The sequence below is a fragment of the Schistosoma haematobium genome, chromosome 7 (assembly GCF_000699445.3).
Source record: "Schistosoma haematobium chromosome 7, whole genome shotgun sequence".
Lineage (NCBI taxonomy): Eukaryota > Metazoa > Platyhelminthes > Trematoda > Strigeidida > Schistosomatidae > Schistosoma > Schistosoma haematobium.
The window spans coordinates 10,172,142-10,188,895 of NC_067202.1; the positions used below are offsets into that span (position 1 = coordinate 10,172,142).

Consider the following 16,754-nt stretch of genomic DNA (forward strand, 5'->3'; position numbering starts at 1 on the left):
AATATAATCAATTATGAAATGTAAGTTATATAACGATCTAACGACTAATGAAGACATAATTAGGATATTTTGCAGAAGAGAGACAACCGTTCGTTTGGTGAGTATGAGTATCATAATAATCGAATTTCTTAACCTTATCTGTGTACTATTCATGAAGAAATAGTGAAGGAATGGTAACAATAGATTGTCAAAGACGGAAGACTACGGTAAGATCAAAGATTGATCATATCACCTTTATGTACAGAGATTAGGCTGGAATAAGTGAACTTCTTACTCCTGTCCTACACATAAGATTCCGGTTTTCAGTCGTTTTAGGCCATTACTTTTAGCTTTATAAATAACTTTGAAGGATCATCAAAGAGGAAAGACATGACCAATATTTACAAGATGCTTGAGAATTGAGTTACTGATTGACTTTAGTAACCTATAAGATAATGAACAGCGATGATTTCCGAGAAAGATTGTTTTCTGCAATCTATATAATCTGCTCCACAACAGCAAGTATGCTTGTGAATGCACATTTATATATTTTTTACAAACCAGTTAACGAATTCGAAATATTATTCTTTATTAAGAGTAATTTGTTCTGAAGTGCTAAAAAATCTTCCACTTCGTTTGTCAACATTTCTATTGAGAAAAATGTCATCACTGATGCAATCTCTCACCTTTTTTATTCGTTATAGTAACATCATCGATGAAATAAAACTGGTTAAGCTAGTGAAAAATCAAAATTTGATCGAATCTGAATAGTACCTATAAATCTTTCACTATTTTTTAATCTGTACTTTATAGAAGCAATAAGGTTACTGAATGCTTTCAACAGGAATCCGCTAAGATTTTGATTGATACAACAGGAAAAATAAAAAGCTAGTGACAAATGTGGGTTCTGTTGATGCTCCGATAACATGATGATTGTGCTTACACTTGGTGATTAGTTAAAAATTATGACATATATAGGAAACACATAGATTTACTACAAAAACCTGTGCTTTAAATTATAGTGAACAAAGTTCACACGAAATTAATATGAAGATTATCACACGGAATAAACGGCACACTATAATTAAATCAGTGTTTCACTGGACGAAATATCATGTCGATCGATTATCATACTGACTACTACACCCGGCTGAAAATGTGATCTCACTATTTCATTCCAACTTAGTAGACATAAGAGTAATTGTTGGATCAGTTGTGTACATTTGCTCAAATGATGATGAATTGATTTTTGATTTTAATTGTTTAAATATTCGTATTATTTTTTCTTCGAACAAATCAATACATCACGCTAATCTAGTAATTTTTTAAACTTGAGAATCGACATCTCATTGACTGTTACCGACATAATGGAATAAACGTTTAATAAAAAATTATTCCCTTTTATAGACTAGTAAGTGCTACTTAGTATGATCTTAACCCAAAATAATTTTCCTGTTCAGAGTTCTCTATGTATGCAATCAATACAAGTGCAAAGATCAGATGGATATTTTTGACCTCTGAGGTATGAATTACCCCTGGATCTCTATACTGATTAACAGTTACCTTTTCAATAAACGATTAAATTGAATGAATTGAGAATAACTTTGAAATTCAACTAATTTATTGAATCGCATGAGAACAGAATCACAAATCATACTCTTGGTTTTTTCGTTAAAAGCTACATTTCATCTTGATAAATGATTAGAAAGTTATTCGTTAGCTTGACATCCATGAGTAATTATTGTATGTTTTAATTACGCTGTTATAACTTGTGGCCTTGTTGCCTTATCAATATATGACGTAATGATACCACCAATTAGAGAATAGTGAATTATCGACCGGACCAACGACGCATGAGATCCGTACGAGCAATCTAGAGTCATTATCGGTTCTCCTTCTTGCCTAGCCCTGCCTGTTAAATCCAGAACACCAAACTCAACCTCTGCGATATGAATAATGTATTCCAAACATACAGGGTTTATATACGAACAAAACAGATCACATGGCACCACAAAATAGGAAACAACATTTAGCCAAATATGGCTGTGAACGTGGGAGACTGTAAACAATAGACTGGGCATATTTCAAGGACGGTAAATCGTATAACAATCACGAACTTATCTAAGTTAGACAAGTATTAGTTGGTTATTTTGTTCTATTAGTGTTTGGTTTACAGAAAACTTTAGGACATCTAAATCTGCACTTAAACAAAGGAATGTTTGAATATTGCCATCGTTAGTACTATAGAATTCAGTTGATCAGTATTTTTCAACAATATGTGCGTGCTAAGAGAATCGCTTCAATAGTAAAACCTAGGCGGAAACATTTCTAAATGAAGTTTTGATAGTGGGTAATATTAAAATCCGTTACCAGCTTTTCTTCCTAATCAGGACTCAAAAGCTGAATTAATCTGCACTTGTGTCGACGTTTATGTCGAGACTTGAACATACTACTGTCAAGTAAGACAATAGACTGAAGGAAATTGCAATTAACACGAGAAGTTACAAAGTACAGAATTAATACAGAAACATACCTCTCAATCCTCCATTTGCATACTTCAGTGTGTTCTGCAGTCCGAACTGTCAACTCGACTGGCCTCCAACTACTCTGCCGACGCCACGCTTTCGGTACACTGAGATTCCACTCTATCAGACAAATGTTATAACTTAGATGACACGTTCCACTACGCACTACTTACAAACATCCTTGTGAGTAGCGTTGTGAACGTATCTACGAGTAGAAAATCCACATGAAGACTACCAAATAGGACAAAACCGAAGATCTAAATTTCTCTGTTAGTAACTATCAAAACTTTGTGTTTAGTTTACAGTTTAAAGTTCCATATCATAGTCTGGTTTACTTAGACAATCAACAAAAACCTGAGGCATCATACAATCGTTTCTATCTGGTATAAAAATCCTCACCATTTCGCAACCTATTTCATAAGCAATTGGAATGAACTCTTTGACTGTTCTTGATTTACTGAAAAAGAGTTGAATGCATTGAAAGACTTGAAATGGGAAAATTAAATCTCTTTATCTACTAGAATACAGTTACACTCGAGTAAATTCAAATGATATCTTAATTTAGATAATTTTGGGAGCCCCTTAGTGTTTTTGATTAATATCGAACTTTAAAACAATTAGTCCCTTTGATAAATTTCGATAATGCAAGACGAAGTTTATCAGAATTATGTGACGAAATATTTGCGCAATACATTTCGAACAATCTGATCACATGTAATGTACTTGTTAAGACATTATTATATGAAAATTAATAGGTCAACTAGACAGGTTAAAGGTAAGCCGTAACAAAGAAATAATAATAAAATACACAAAAACAATGTGATAACCACTCTGGATAATAAATCAGTATTACTAGGGTAAGTTAAGTGTAAGGACAAATTGTTTTTTGAACTCATTAAAGGGGTTTCAGTTTCCGTATAGCCAAGGCTTCAATAAACCATAGTATTCGTCCTTGAAGGCTTTTGTACAACACTACAAATGCTGACTTGATGTCAACTTTATGACCAGTCTCAATCAAATATTTCGCAATGGAGGATGATGTCTGTCTATCCTGTGATTTTATTTGATTATTGGAATTCCTTTGTTTCTGAAACCATTTTGGTATGTGTTCACCCATATTGATTTTCTTTAATTAAAAAATAGTTGTTCATTCAACCAGATTGTACAGATGTTCTGGTCATGAATTGATTTTTTGTTAAAAAAAAACCCCACTAATAATGTACAATAAAACATTTGTGAACAAATAAAAACAACAAATAGATATAATATAATTAGCAAATGAGAAAAAGATCATCATAATTTACACAGAATATGTAAATGTAAACACAGAAACAAACAAACAATAAAATTATCTCATTATAGCAATGAATATAATTGTTTTAAATACCTAATGTAGATACATGGGGAATAATGATAATAATAATAATATCTTATAATTCAAAATCGTTGAACATTCCTGTCATTATATAGATTTTCTGCAGCAATTTAATGACTCTCCCGGTCTCCCATATTGTACGAGTATTTCATGTACCTAAATTAATGGTTGATTTGGTTGTCAGATGGGGCATCAGCCTCGTGACTTCCCAAGAGACTCGGCTTTCATCATGGGGCGTCATAACTTTTGTAAATGAAGACCTAACTCCCAGGGTAGATTTTAAATTATTTGAATTATTTTTTCTGGTTAGTGTATATTTAGCGAGTTAGCGTTCTATGGGATGGCGTTTCTAACCCCATCCCAACTCTCCATCTTTATACGATCTTGAGACTGGCAGTAGTCCCCGAGGGGTTCTAGGCAGGATTATAGAGATTTAGTAATTGTCAAAGTTAATTATATTATGACTTTAACGACCGAAATGTCAATATTCAGTTTGAACACAGAACTGACGAACCAAAATTTATTCGATTAGGTCAGATTATGTTCTTTTGTATAGCGTTCAAAGTGTTTTTGAGTTGACTGGTATTAAATTATATCAAAGCACAAACTCTGTGTTCAGTTTAAACGGTTCCAATTTAAAAAGAATAAATCATTACAAAATACCTTAAACGATACACCCTGTTCTATAGAGTCAAGGGTTTCTCTAACACAAACTAATGCACTGAACAACAAAAGGAATATAATAAATATATTTTTGTTATATTCCAGTGAGAAAAATTGTATTTTTTACGTTTCATGACTTAATAAAAGGCATTTCTTCAGAGTAAATATGTAACTGAAATTGAATTAACACAAGTTGAAACTATCAAGTTCAATCTTGGTATCGATACCAACAAAAGGAGTAATTAATAAACAGGTGTTCGATACCTGTGAGTGAATAAAAATATTCTGAACAAGATGAGATCAGATGTCCATCTGCAGAGATTCCGATAATCTTTCTGAGCAGACAGTCAAAGATTAACAGTCATACACTGAACCGCGCCGTTTAGTCAAACACGACATTATTGTCAATGTTCCGTCAACATGCAAATAATAAAAGATATATCTTCAGCCAGGATCACACAATAAAATCCTCGACAAAGAAGACTGAAAAATATAAAGTATGGTTAACAAGCTACATGAATAAAAGTTAAAATACAAGACAAGGAGAAGGAACAAATAAATGACAACACTGTCCAATCAAATTCTGTGGAGGGATTTTTAACGTTTTCTTTCCGTTATATGCAAAGATGGTTAGTGGCCAGCAGTAAAGTCTAGTTTGATGCACGTTTCGTCCTATTTGGGGCTCGTCAGCTGGATGTACCTACATCTCAGAGATGACGTTCACGCTTGGACTCGAACTCAGTACCGTTCACTTCAAACGCCATCGTGTTATCCAGCTGGCGAATTCCAAATAGGACGAAACGCGCATCAAACTGGATTTTACTGCTAGCCAATATCCATCTTCGTATATAAAACCTACTTTGTTTGCTTTAATTTTGATTTCCTTTATTTATTTTAGTTAACAGATGAATTCTTCATCTTTTTATGCTTTCTCATTGGTTATATTATATCTATGATAAGTGTTATTAGTGGAATTTTCATACTTCAATATTTTCGGTAAGTAACATTATGTTTGTATTCAGAGTTGAAAGAAAAATGTAAACATTAAATACTGTTTACGTTTCAATTTGATATACAAGAAATAGATTTAGTGAATGAACTTCTGTTTTAAATTGAAGTATAAGGCGTTAATGAAAAACAAATCCTTTTAATTTAATTAGACGTTTCAAAAAGAACCATAATGATAAATAAATAAATAAATAAATAAATATTACAATGATTCGTTTGCATGTAGAGCAATGGTTATATATGAGTCCATAGCCTGTGATTCGATGTTCATATTAAATCAACATCTTCAGTCACAAGATTTTAGCACCTCTAGCTTTTATATGTTTTTTTCACAAATCTCAAAACTGTCATAAGACGGGCTGTACTTGGACGATTTAAAAGTCATGAAATGTGCAAAGACGAATTATCTAGATAGTCTGAATTCTGAGGATTTTGTGGAATGTTTAAAAAATCGGAAACGGTGCTAGAACCAGTGTGCTGACACAATCAGGGAGAAATTTAAAGGTACATTTTAAAGTTTGTAAAACCACTATTTTATGACTTCAGATCATATATATATGTTGCACAAAGCAATACTTTAGGTCCAAAATACGACTGTCATCTCATTATCTACTTTTATCCATTAAAGTTATTTCACATGCAATTTTCAGAAGGTTCGTTTGAATATCCAAGCCGTTGTATGGACATAGGTAACTATCTTCAAAAGTAAATCCAAATATATAATGCGCTTACATCTCATCAATTTTCATGAACTTATCTAAATCAATCAATTATTTAACATTTTATCTGAAACAAACCAAGTAAAATATCATATAAACAATAAAATTAAAATCGTAATAACCAGGAGTAAACTAACAACGTCATAGCATTTTATTATAAAGAAGCTTCATTTCAAGTAGAACTAAGTATACAATATAAATTAAATTAGTTTATCAGTATTAAGTTGTGGAGATTATTAAGTTTTTAATTGAAACCATAAACTGATTGATGTTAGAATACCATTGAGAACCCGAATGGAATGGACGGTCTGTTGTGGGACTCCTCAGCAGTGCTCGCGAGATCATAGATGGTGTATCTGTGCTCTATTCATGAAATTAAGTCATATTCAAAATGAAAATCATGCCATCTAATTTTATGTAAGCTATCAGCTATTCAGATGGATTGAGTTTTCTATTTTAAGAGCATAAATATTATAAAATATGTATTATCATTTGCATTATGTTTTTTGTCGTTGTCATTTAACTTTGAATTCTTTAATTAAAGTTTAATTTTTTACTGAATCACCACACAAATGCTGGTCATTTTCCGTCTAAAAGTTTTTGCTTTGTATATCTACAATCTTGTTAGTTCTGGAAGTCAGATAAGCGAATCGTCAAATCCTTTTACATAACTTTAAAGTATGGGCTAGATCATAATTCAGTTTCAATGTGTTTCAATGTGACTAACATGTGAACAACCAAATGAACAAATAGACTTTACTGTTTATTATTCCTAACAAAAGGTGTACCCGAACAAGAACATAACTAACATAACTTTGGTCTTAAAAGATATTACTTATGCTTGATGATCACACAAGCAACACTTTCTTATCAAGTTCAAAAGCCATTATATTTGATCTTTCTTTAGAAAGTACTCATTAAAATGCTAATATTCAGCATTATATATCAAACATAGCAACGTAATCTTGAACTTAATGTATAAGACAATAAAAGACTAGAGCTTAAATCGTTAAACGTTAATTAACTTGTAATGAAATATTGAAAAAAATGATGCGCAGATAAGTAGTTTTTGTTCTATTTATTTGTATCTTTAAGTGACTAGAATAAAATTAGTCAGTTATTGAGAGCGGAAAATATATTTTAGTGTTCAGGTTAAGTTATTCCTTTATTCTTATGAGATAAAATCAGTAAGGCGATGATAACTTGAAGAAAATCTCAAGATACATTTGATCTAAATGGTAAAAAAATTATACAGTACTTTTAAATGGGAACCTATTAAACCTATTAAACCTATTATATATATATATATATATATATATATATATATATATATATATATATATATATATATATATGGATGGTATATCATGAATGTATTGTAAAAGTAGAATGTAAGGAATTGATTCATAGTCCATAGGAAACTCTCAGTATGGAAACTGAAAGCTTAGTTTTCTATCTTATGTATTGTAGCAGATGGTTAGTGACACAACGTCTCAAGTTAGCAGTAAAGTGAACGTCTCGTAACTCTAGTGTTTGAAACCAACCATTATCTGCTTTTTGACGTTTATGATTATATCACATAGGATCATTGAATTTATGTCGATGTAAAATATTTGCTTTAATGTTTGAAGATTATTTTCATCTATTCTACAGGTCACTAAAATGTGTACGTAATAATATTCATACTCATTTAATGATCGCCATACTATTACGTGCTTCTTCATGGATTTGTCTAGCTTTAATAAATACAACTATGTTGGTAAGTTTGGAAACAAAAAGAAATTCATTTAATTTTCACATGTTTAGCATGTTCTTACAGTAGTTCCTTAAATCATCTCGACGTATGGTAACTGAAATGTAGTAAAGTTTGATTGAATTCACGATGTCATATTTTTCAGTACAGTTGAATGACTCGTGTGAAAACATATTCAAGTTTTTCGTATTCACTTTTCAATCGAATGAGAAAATTTGACGGACTTCAACTAAGCTAAATAGAATCAGAAATCTTAATCATCACATGCTCACTAATGAAGGTCTCTAGGAGGTGTTTCCTGGAGTTCTAGTGAGAAGCCGTGACCAGTGGAGTTCAACCGTTTTTATGAGACAGTTACTCACTGATCACAATAGTGGAAGATAGCTCAACTCAGTCGATTGATTTAAGCCAAATATACTTTTTTTTAAAAAATATTTTGTATAAATCGAATATTCACTAAGTGGTGTACCTTTTGAATTTGTATATCCATCTTCATGGGATCGTTATTATTAATCTTGAACCAATAGAGTGTTTGTTAAGTTAACACAACCATCCAAAATGATCCCAAATACAAGCTAATTTCTAGAATTTTGAGTTAAGTGATATCAATTCAAAAAAAGATCATATTTTAGTTTCTTTCCTAATCTCATAAAGGTTTATAGTCCTAAAAGGGACAGCCTAATTGTACTGTTGTGTGTGCTACTTATGTCAACATAAGTAGTACATAATGATAGTCAGGAATAGAATGTCTGGCAGCAGAAGCCCAAGAAGTTCGAAGAGATGTGTAAAGGTTTCCCAGCAATTTTGATTTACATTTCTTTGTAAAATTTAACTTAACCTTTGGTTAGTTTAATGCTGTTTAATTGAGATCGCATCCAAAAACATCAATGGGAAGATTCAAGTAAAACAATATCAAGTGAATTAGACTTCAACCCATTGCACAAGCAAGTGGCTATCAGGACTCAGTAGCTAAGTGGATAACGCGATGGCGTTTGAAGCGAACGGTACTGAGTTCCAGTCCCAGAGTGAACATCAACTCTGAGATGCAGGTACATCCAGCTGACGAGTCCCAAACGGGACGAAACGCGCGTCCTGGATTCCACTGCTAGCCACTATCCATGTTTGCTTATAATGAAATATATATAGTTGATAAATTGTTCTGTCTAATATCATTGCACTCTATTTTGCATGGTATCATCATTTTACATTGTTAGTTATTATATCAACATGTAATTTACTTATAATTGGTTAATCACGATCATGAGAATAACCCTAGCAACGTTTCACTTGATCCTCTTGATTAAATTCAACAACGGATATTATAGGGTTGTGGAGATTATTAAGTTTTGATTGAGATTATGCACTGATGGATATTAGACCACCATTGAAAACCTGGAAACACTGGACGGCCATTTCGTTCTATTGTGGGACTCCTCGCTCGCAAGATTCGAACCCAGGGCCCTCGGCTTCGCGCGCGAACGCTTAACCTCTAGACCACTGAGTCGGCATCCAATCGTGCGAGGAGTGCTGATGGTTGATTCATTTAATAATGAGTAACAGTTATAATATTCATAATACCACATAGTTTTTAAAAAAATAAAATTTTCAATGTTTCACCATGTTTTTTGATTAAAATCATGAATCGATCGCTGTTAGATCACCATTATAAACCTGATATTTTCACTATATACCATAAATTGATATTTCTTTCTAATAATAAATGAATATTTTCAAGTTAATATAAGTTTCAAGAGTACAAAGAATAAATGTGGATAAATTAAATTTGAACAAGTACTAGTCATATTGATCTATGAAAATTCACTCATTGCAGTGTAAAGGTAACTTTAGATTCTTTCTTATCCTTTGTATGATTGTTGGATAACTCACTTTTAAAAAATAATAGATTATCTTTAGTTTAGTTGTTTATTTACACTGACTAAATGAAAGAAAAAAAGAAACGAACAAACAAACAAAAAACCTAATCAATAGTGGTTATATTATCTTTTTCTCTTCTTATTTATATTAAACAACTGTTATGTAGTATATAAAAATAAAACATCTCTATTGAATAAATCAAGAATAAATCAAAGAATAGTAATATCTATCTATCTCTCTCTTTGTAAAGAAAGAAAAAAAGAAAGAGAGAGAGAGAGTGAGAAGAGGGGAAAAGATAAGTATGAAATATTGAGAAATTAATTGCTTTTCAAAGAGATTTCGAACTTTTTTTTCTTTTTTTGCACATTTCTGCAGACATTATCACATTTATGATGACCTTGTTGTTTCTTCTTCTTTATTATATATTTGTAAACCCTATTGAATTGTCTTTATTTATTGTTGTATTTATTCTAATTAACTATTTATTTGATTATAAGTCGATATAATCTCTACAATATGTATGCTTCCAATCTCATTTTAATATTATTATAAACAATATATCTTATCAGATTATCATTATGCCATTTATACATGATGTCATTATTCACACACACACACACTTAATGGTACACTATCTTTCACTCATTTTCTACTTTCATCTCCTAATATTATTCTTAATGGATTTGTCCCTATTAAGCGGATTAATAAGTGAAGAGCACATGACAATTATAGTAAAATAATGAAATATATTCATAATATAAAAAAAATTTACTAATATTTGATGATCTACTGACCTTAGAAGAATTTTCGTTACTGTTACTGTTTCCATTTTCTAAGAGTTCAAAAATGAAAAAAAAATAAGACGAGACTACAATTGATGGATGAACCAATCAGATATAAGATAACAGATCTCACATTTTGGCGTGAAATTTACTCATCCATTTCAGTAAATAGAATTTTGGCATTATAGCTAATGTCAGTTCGTGATGATAACCCTAAATCTAATTTCTAACCTTAATCATCAACTGTAAATCATAATTCGAATTCCTCACACTAATTTATAACCCTCATTTGGTCCTAATTATTAGGTGGACACTGTCAAGGTCAGTCTAGTGTCTGTCAAAAGTCGTCCATAAATTATGGTCTCATCCAACATACTTTTACACTAGAGTAAAATTTAATATCAGTATATAATAACATGATGTAACAGAGATATAAAGTTTTAAAGTTATTGTTCATGTTCATTTTATTTGGAATTATACAATTTTTTATTGTTATGTTTTACATTTCATACTGTTTATTCATTGTTCAAATGTCCTTATGGAGTTAGTATACAAAATTTCATTTATATATGACTGTATAGTTTGATGATAAATTTGTTGAAAAGTGGTCCCTTCGTTGAACTTTGAGTTCTTTGATAATACAATCTGATATATATATATATATATATATATATATATATATATATATATATAGTAGGTTGTACGAAGATTTGGGTCATGTAGTGTCTGTTGGATTGATCACTTCTTTACATTAAAGAAAAGTTTGTGAATTACTTCATAGTTATTTTTTTAGGTTATTTTGTGGTGTAAACAAATTTCACGTAGGACAATATTTATATACTTCTCATCCTAAAAGTGAATTGTGACTAGCGGTTGAACTAAGCTGATACATTTCGTCGCAATTTAGGACTTGTCAACTGCATGTACGTGCATCCAAGTATTGATGTTTACATTGAGACTTGAACCAAGTCACTTTCACTTTCAAGACCAATGAATTATGATGTGATTTACTGGAACAAGTTAGCCAACAACTGGTTCATCGGTTATAAGGTTGAGTACATACAAAATTTTGAAAGTTTTTGTTAATAACACTAGGAACTTCGTTTGGCCAGTCTCTATGAATTTATGTTTGTCCTCGGTGTATTACCCCGATAGTGCTTTTGTTTTCACGTTTTAGTGAAGATTGATAGCTGTCAATAGCGGAACTTAGTATGTATGTTTCTTCGTTTCTGAAATTGATTGGCTAGACGTACCTGAAGAGGATAATGTTATGTTATTGATAACTGTGTTCACGAACATTACAAAGGCTTCAAAGCATAGTCAACAAAACTAAATATAAACTTTAACACAAACAAAGTCAAAATTTATGTTCACGAAATCACTTGAGCGGCCCGGAAATGAATTGACTTATACGTAATACAAGTTTTGCATTCATACTTTACGGTTCTTTGAATATATATATGTAACATAAAGAAAACAAAGAATTGTCTCATGACTTAATCATTTGTATAATTTGTATAATTGTATTTTTTTTACTGACGGAATAATGGAGATCAATTTAATTTTTAAATGTTACTCATGGATTTGCTATGTTTGAAAAGATTACGAGTTCATCTAATCTGAGAACGGAACAAAGACTTTGTGACTCAATGACAGATAAGTTAGCTGTTCCGACGCGTCACAGCCCAGCTAACTGGAAAGAGAAGTCCAAGTCCGGAAGAAGGAAATATATTTTACAAGCAGCTAGAAGCACGGACAACAACAACAAGCCCAATCAAGCGTATACACATCATAAGAATGTCCTTGGGAAGCGTTACAAAATAGCCTACTAAAAGATACAACGAACCAATATCGTTTAAAATCCTCCCAAATGGGAAATACGACATGAAGGTAAAAATGAGCGCTTTCGGCATGAAAACAAGAAATCCAAATTTTTAAAATAGAATTACAAAAATAAAGTATTTCAATCGTTTAAAGATCCCCGTCATATTAAAAGACCAGTATTTGAACGAAGAATATTCTTTTCGATAAATTCTCATCAGGTTCTACAGTTATATATCCAAATTAATAATCCGAGAAAATGGCCAGGTTAAGGGCAAACTACATCGTTTAAAGCATGTGAATTTAGAATTACGTCTTACTTATTTGATTGAATTGTAATTGCACTATTATTTTTGTCTCACCCTATTTGACCCATATTTATTCTGATCATGGATCTTAAAATTTTACTTAACATATAAGCTGATTCAAGTTTACATTCTATATAAGTCATATTAACATTAACAATTTTATTGTATCTTGTTTATCACAATTCTAAATTCACATGCTCTAAACGATGTATTTTGCCCTTAACCTGGCCATTTTTTCGGATTATTAATTTGGATATATAATTGTAGAACCTGAAGAGAATTTATCGAAAAGAATATTCTTCGTTCAAATACTAGTCTTTTAATAAAGTATTTACCAAATGAGTTCTGCGGATCCAACATCCCCAACAGGATTGAAATCAATCAGACAACTATTGAAAACCCAGAGATTATGACACTCGAGTAGCTGACATTTTGTTTCCCTTAAATATTGAAACTTAGGATTCCAGGATAATATCCAATCATTCATCAGTTATCCAGTCTGTCATCACTTGGATGCATTGTGTTTGAATTCTCCATGGCGTTTTCACAATTAAACAAAATGATAGTACGGGCGAGTACAGTATTTGTTCATGTAGTTTTTTCATTATCTACCCGTTTTTGTTTGTGAATTGAAAGAGAATATTATATTCTAAACCATGACTTTGACTTTAAAAATACGTTAGCATGAAAGAACCATTTAATTCAAGGACATAAGTGTAAATATTCATGATGTGCTCATATTACTTGGAATTTTACATCTTGTTTATTCAGAAGTTTTTCTTTTTTTTACCTCAAAAAACGAACTTGTACCAGGTCTATGTCCAATTTCATACCAAAAAACGTATATGATGGTCGATGATGTATTCTATATTAGATTAGACTCAACATAAAATATATGATTATTGGTCATTTTGAGACACCCCTACTTTAATACTCATCTTAAAATAAAGGACTGAGAATGTATAAAATAAAAATAATCCTTTAGAACCATAAGTTTAGGTTGGAAATGTGAAACATAGAAATTTATCTCAGTGAACAGAAATGTTTTATGAAGTCCAACTGTCCTAGATACGCTCCTTGGTGCTATCATTGTTACACACTGTTAAAAAAATCCAAAACTATGATAACATAACTGCTGATGGCTCCTAGTTTTTGCTAAATTTCTAGATAAGGTTGCTCCATAATGTAAACTAAATATAATATAAATTAAACGTCTCAAACTGAATGAACTATATGAAAAGACCTAATTATCAACTTTTTTAAATTATCAAAATTTTAAATACCAAGTTAAATTTAGAGATTAACTGACTAATTGATTTTATTCAGGGTAGGTTGGCATCTATACTATTAACCGGGTTTCCTATCCACTTATACATTGAATAATTTCTACCTAGTGATAAATTATTGTAAGCATCTCACTTTCATAGTAAGTTAGCATTATCCCGAATTGTTCTGTAATAACGTCTCGGACTATGAAACTGAATGACTGCAGTTCAGATTCATCAGGGAATATCATTCCCTTTAACATTGCTGATATACCTTGCTGACTATTGTCAACTTGGTACGAAATCTACTTCCATACATTTCTATTGACTACCTTAAACCATCTATCATCAATTTAGTATTTGTTGTTTTATCATTCTTATTTAAATTTATTATGTTCTCTTCTAAGACAAGAGTTACATAATTATTCTTTGTTTATATATCGATTGATTCACTGTTTTTCTTACATCATACAAATATATAACACAACTATTATTTTGATTGGACCAACATATAAGATCATGTGAAAGTTAATCGGAAAGCATTAGTAATAGTAATATAAAAATACAAAATAAACTAGTTTATTCTGGGATATATATCCTAACATCTTTATAATCATATTTAACATAATTGTAACATATGGTTCATATATAAACATAGATTGGAACAAAGTTTGTTACTTATAATATGATCTCATTAAGAGATAATTATAATACATTATTACTAATTAAATGAAAATTCAAGATTATTAATTTAGTACTATGGTAATTGGTTTATGATTTGTGAAGGTTAGTCAATTTGAAAGAGAATTTTTCGTTATACAAACTCAAGAACTCTGGATATCTTAAACGTTCTAGTAATCTGGGGTTCTTTATTCAGTTAGGTATGTAGTGATTAATGCCTGCTACATGTGATTTGTTCGTCAACCAACAACAAGGTCAGAATTTTCAATACAAATGTCAAGACAATTCTACTGTATGGGGCGGAAACTTGGAAAAGTACGAAAGCCACCATCCAGAAGATACAAGTGTTTATTAACAGTTGTCTACGTAATATACTTCGGGTCCGTTGGTCGGACACTATCAGCAGCAACCTACTGTGGGAGAGAACAAACTAGATCTCAGTGGAGAAAGAAATCAGGAAGAAGCGCTGGAAGTGGTTAGGACACACGTTGAGTAATGCACAAGACAAGCCCTCACATGGGATCCTCAAGGCCAAAGGGGGAGAGGAAAACCAAAGAACACATTACATCGAGAAATGGAGACAGACATGAGAAGAATGAACAACAATTGGATAAGACTAGAAAGGAAGGCTTAGGACAGAATGGGTTAAAGAATGCTGGTCGGCGGCCTATGCTCCATTAGGAGTAAAAGGCGTAATTAAGTAAGGAACCTCAACTTCCCCTCGTCTGTGATGTCAGTGATCCATATTCTTAGTTTCACTGTATTGAATACCGTTTTCAAATTAATATTAATCAAGAAAGCACTAAATGTCAATAACTGGTTGATTAACTGACTCATTTATTTGTAGAAATGTTTTAAAGGATTACTTTTAACTAAAATAAAAAATCAGTTTAGCGGTTGTGGAGATTGTTAAGTTTTTGACTGAGATCATGAACCGATTGATGTTAGACCAGCATTGAAAAACTGGAAGCACTGGGCGGCCGTTTCGTTCTGGGTTCGAATCCCACGAGCGGGATTGTGGATACGCATTGCTGAGGAGTCCCACAATAGTACGAAACGGTCATCCAGTGCTTACAGGTTTTCCATGGTGGTCTAGATTCAATTGACTCGTGATCTCAACTATTCAAATAGTATTATACAAATAGTCGATATGTCATAATAGTAGCAACAACAATATCTTAACTAGTAGATAGTTACAATTCCTAATATTTTCTGACTTAATGAGGTCAATATTTTCAGAGAAGAAATCAAGCTTTTCTTTTTAAATGAACACTTGTTCGACTAATACAAGGAATAAATTAAATCAACTATTTAGTACATACATAAATAAGTTTGGTTATGCTAATATAGTGTTATAAAGTCAAGGGTAAATCTTTATTCTTTCATTCATATATATTTGTGAGTGAGTATGAAAATTATGTAATACTAATATACATACTTGCCAGTTCCGGAGTGAACATCAACTCTGAAATGCAAGTACATCCAGCTGACAAGTCCCAAATAGAACGAAACGTACGTCAAAACTGGATTCCACTACTAGCCACTATCCATCTTTGCTTAGATAAACAGTTATGTTTAGAAAATGAACACAGTTGTTAATAAAATTCCATTATCCATTAAATCATATAAATAGATTTTATTATATTTATTCTTGTTGAAAGCATCTATTAACTCATTTAAATTCTTAAGTGGATGATATTTTAATTGACATATATATATATATATATATATATATATATATATAATAGTATGTTTATCTGTTTATGAAATTCAGTATTGATTCAGTTGTTTATTTTATTTGTATCAACTATGTGTTTTGTTACTAAGATGAAAAAATAAATATATTTAACCGTAATGGGTTATGAAGATTGTTTAATAAAGAAAATCAACAAATCAAAATCAATTCAATATTACATTTAAAAAAAATAAGATGAGTTTCACTAGTAGTAATTCTTATTCTATACTAGTGAATGTATGAAATGGAACTTTGTGTATGTTTT

General features: G+C 31.2%; 1 protein-coding gene across 1 annotated transcript in view; it reads left to right on the forward strand.

The window, feature by feature from the left end:
* The window catches only part of CRHR2 (Corticotropin-releasing factor receptor 2), a 71,558-nt gene that overhangs the window by 37,998 nt on the left and 16,806 nt on the right, over window positions 1–16,754 (forward strand). The window contains exons 4-5 of the mRNA XM_051217956.1: window positions 5,441–5,538; window positions 7,923–8,028. Of these exons, the coding sequence (XP_051064390.1) occupies window positions 5,441–5,538; window positions 7,923–8,028 (204 nt within the window). The remainder of the gene's footprint in view (window positions 1–5,440; window positions 5,539–7,922; window positions 8,029–16,754) is intronic.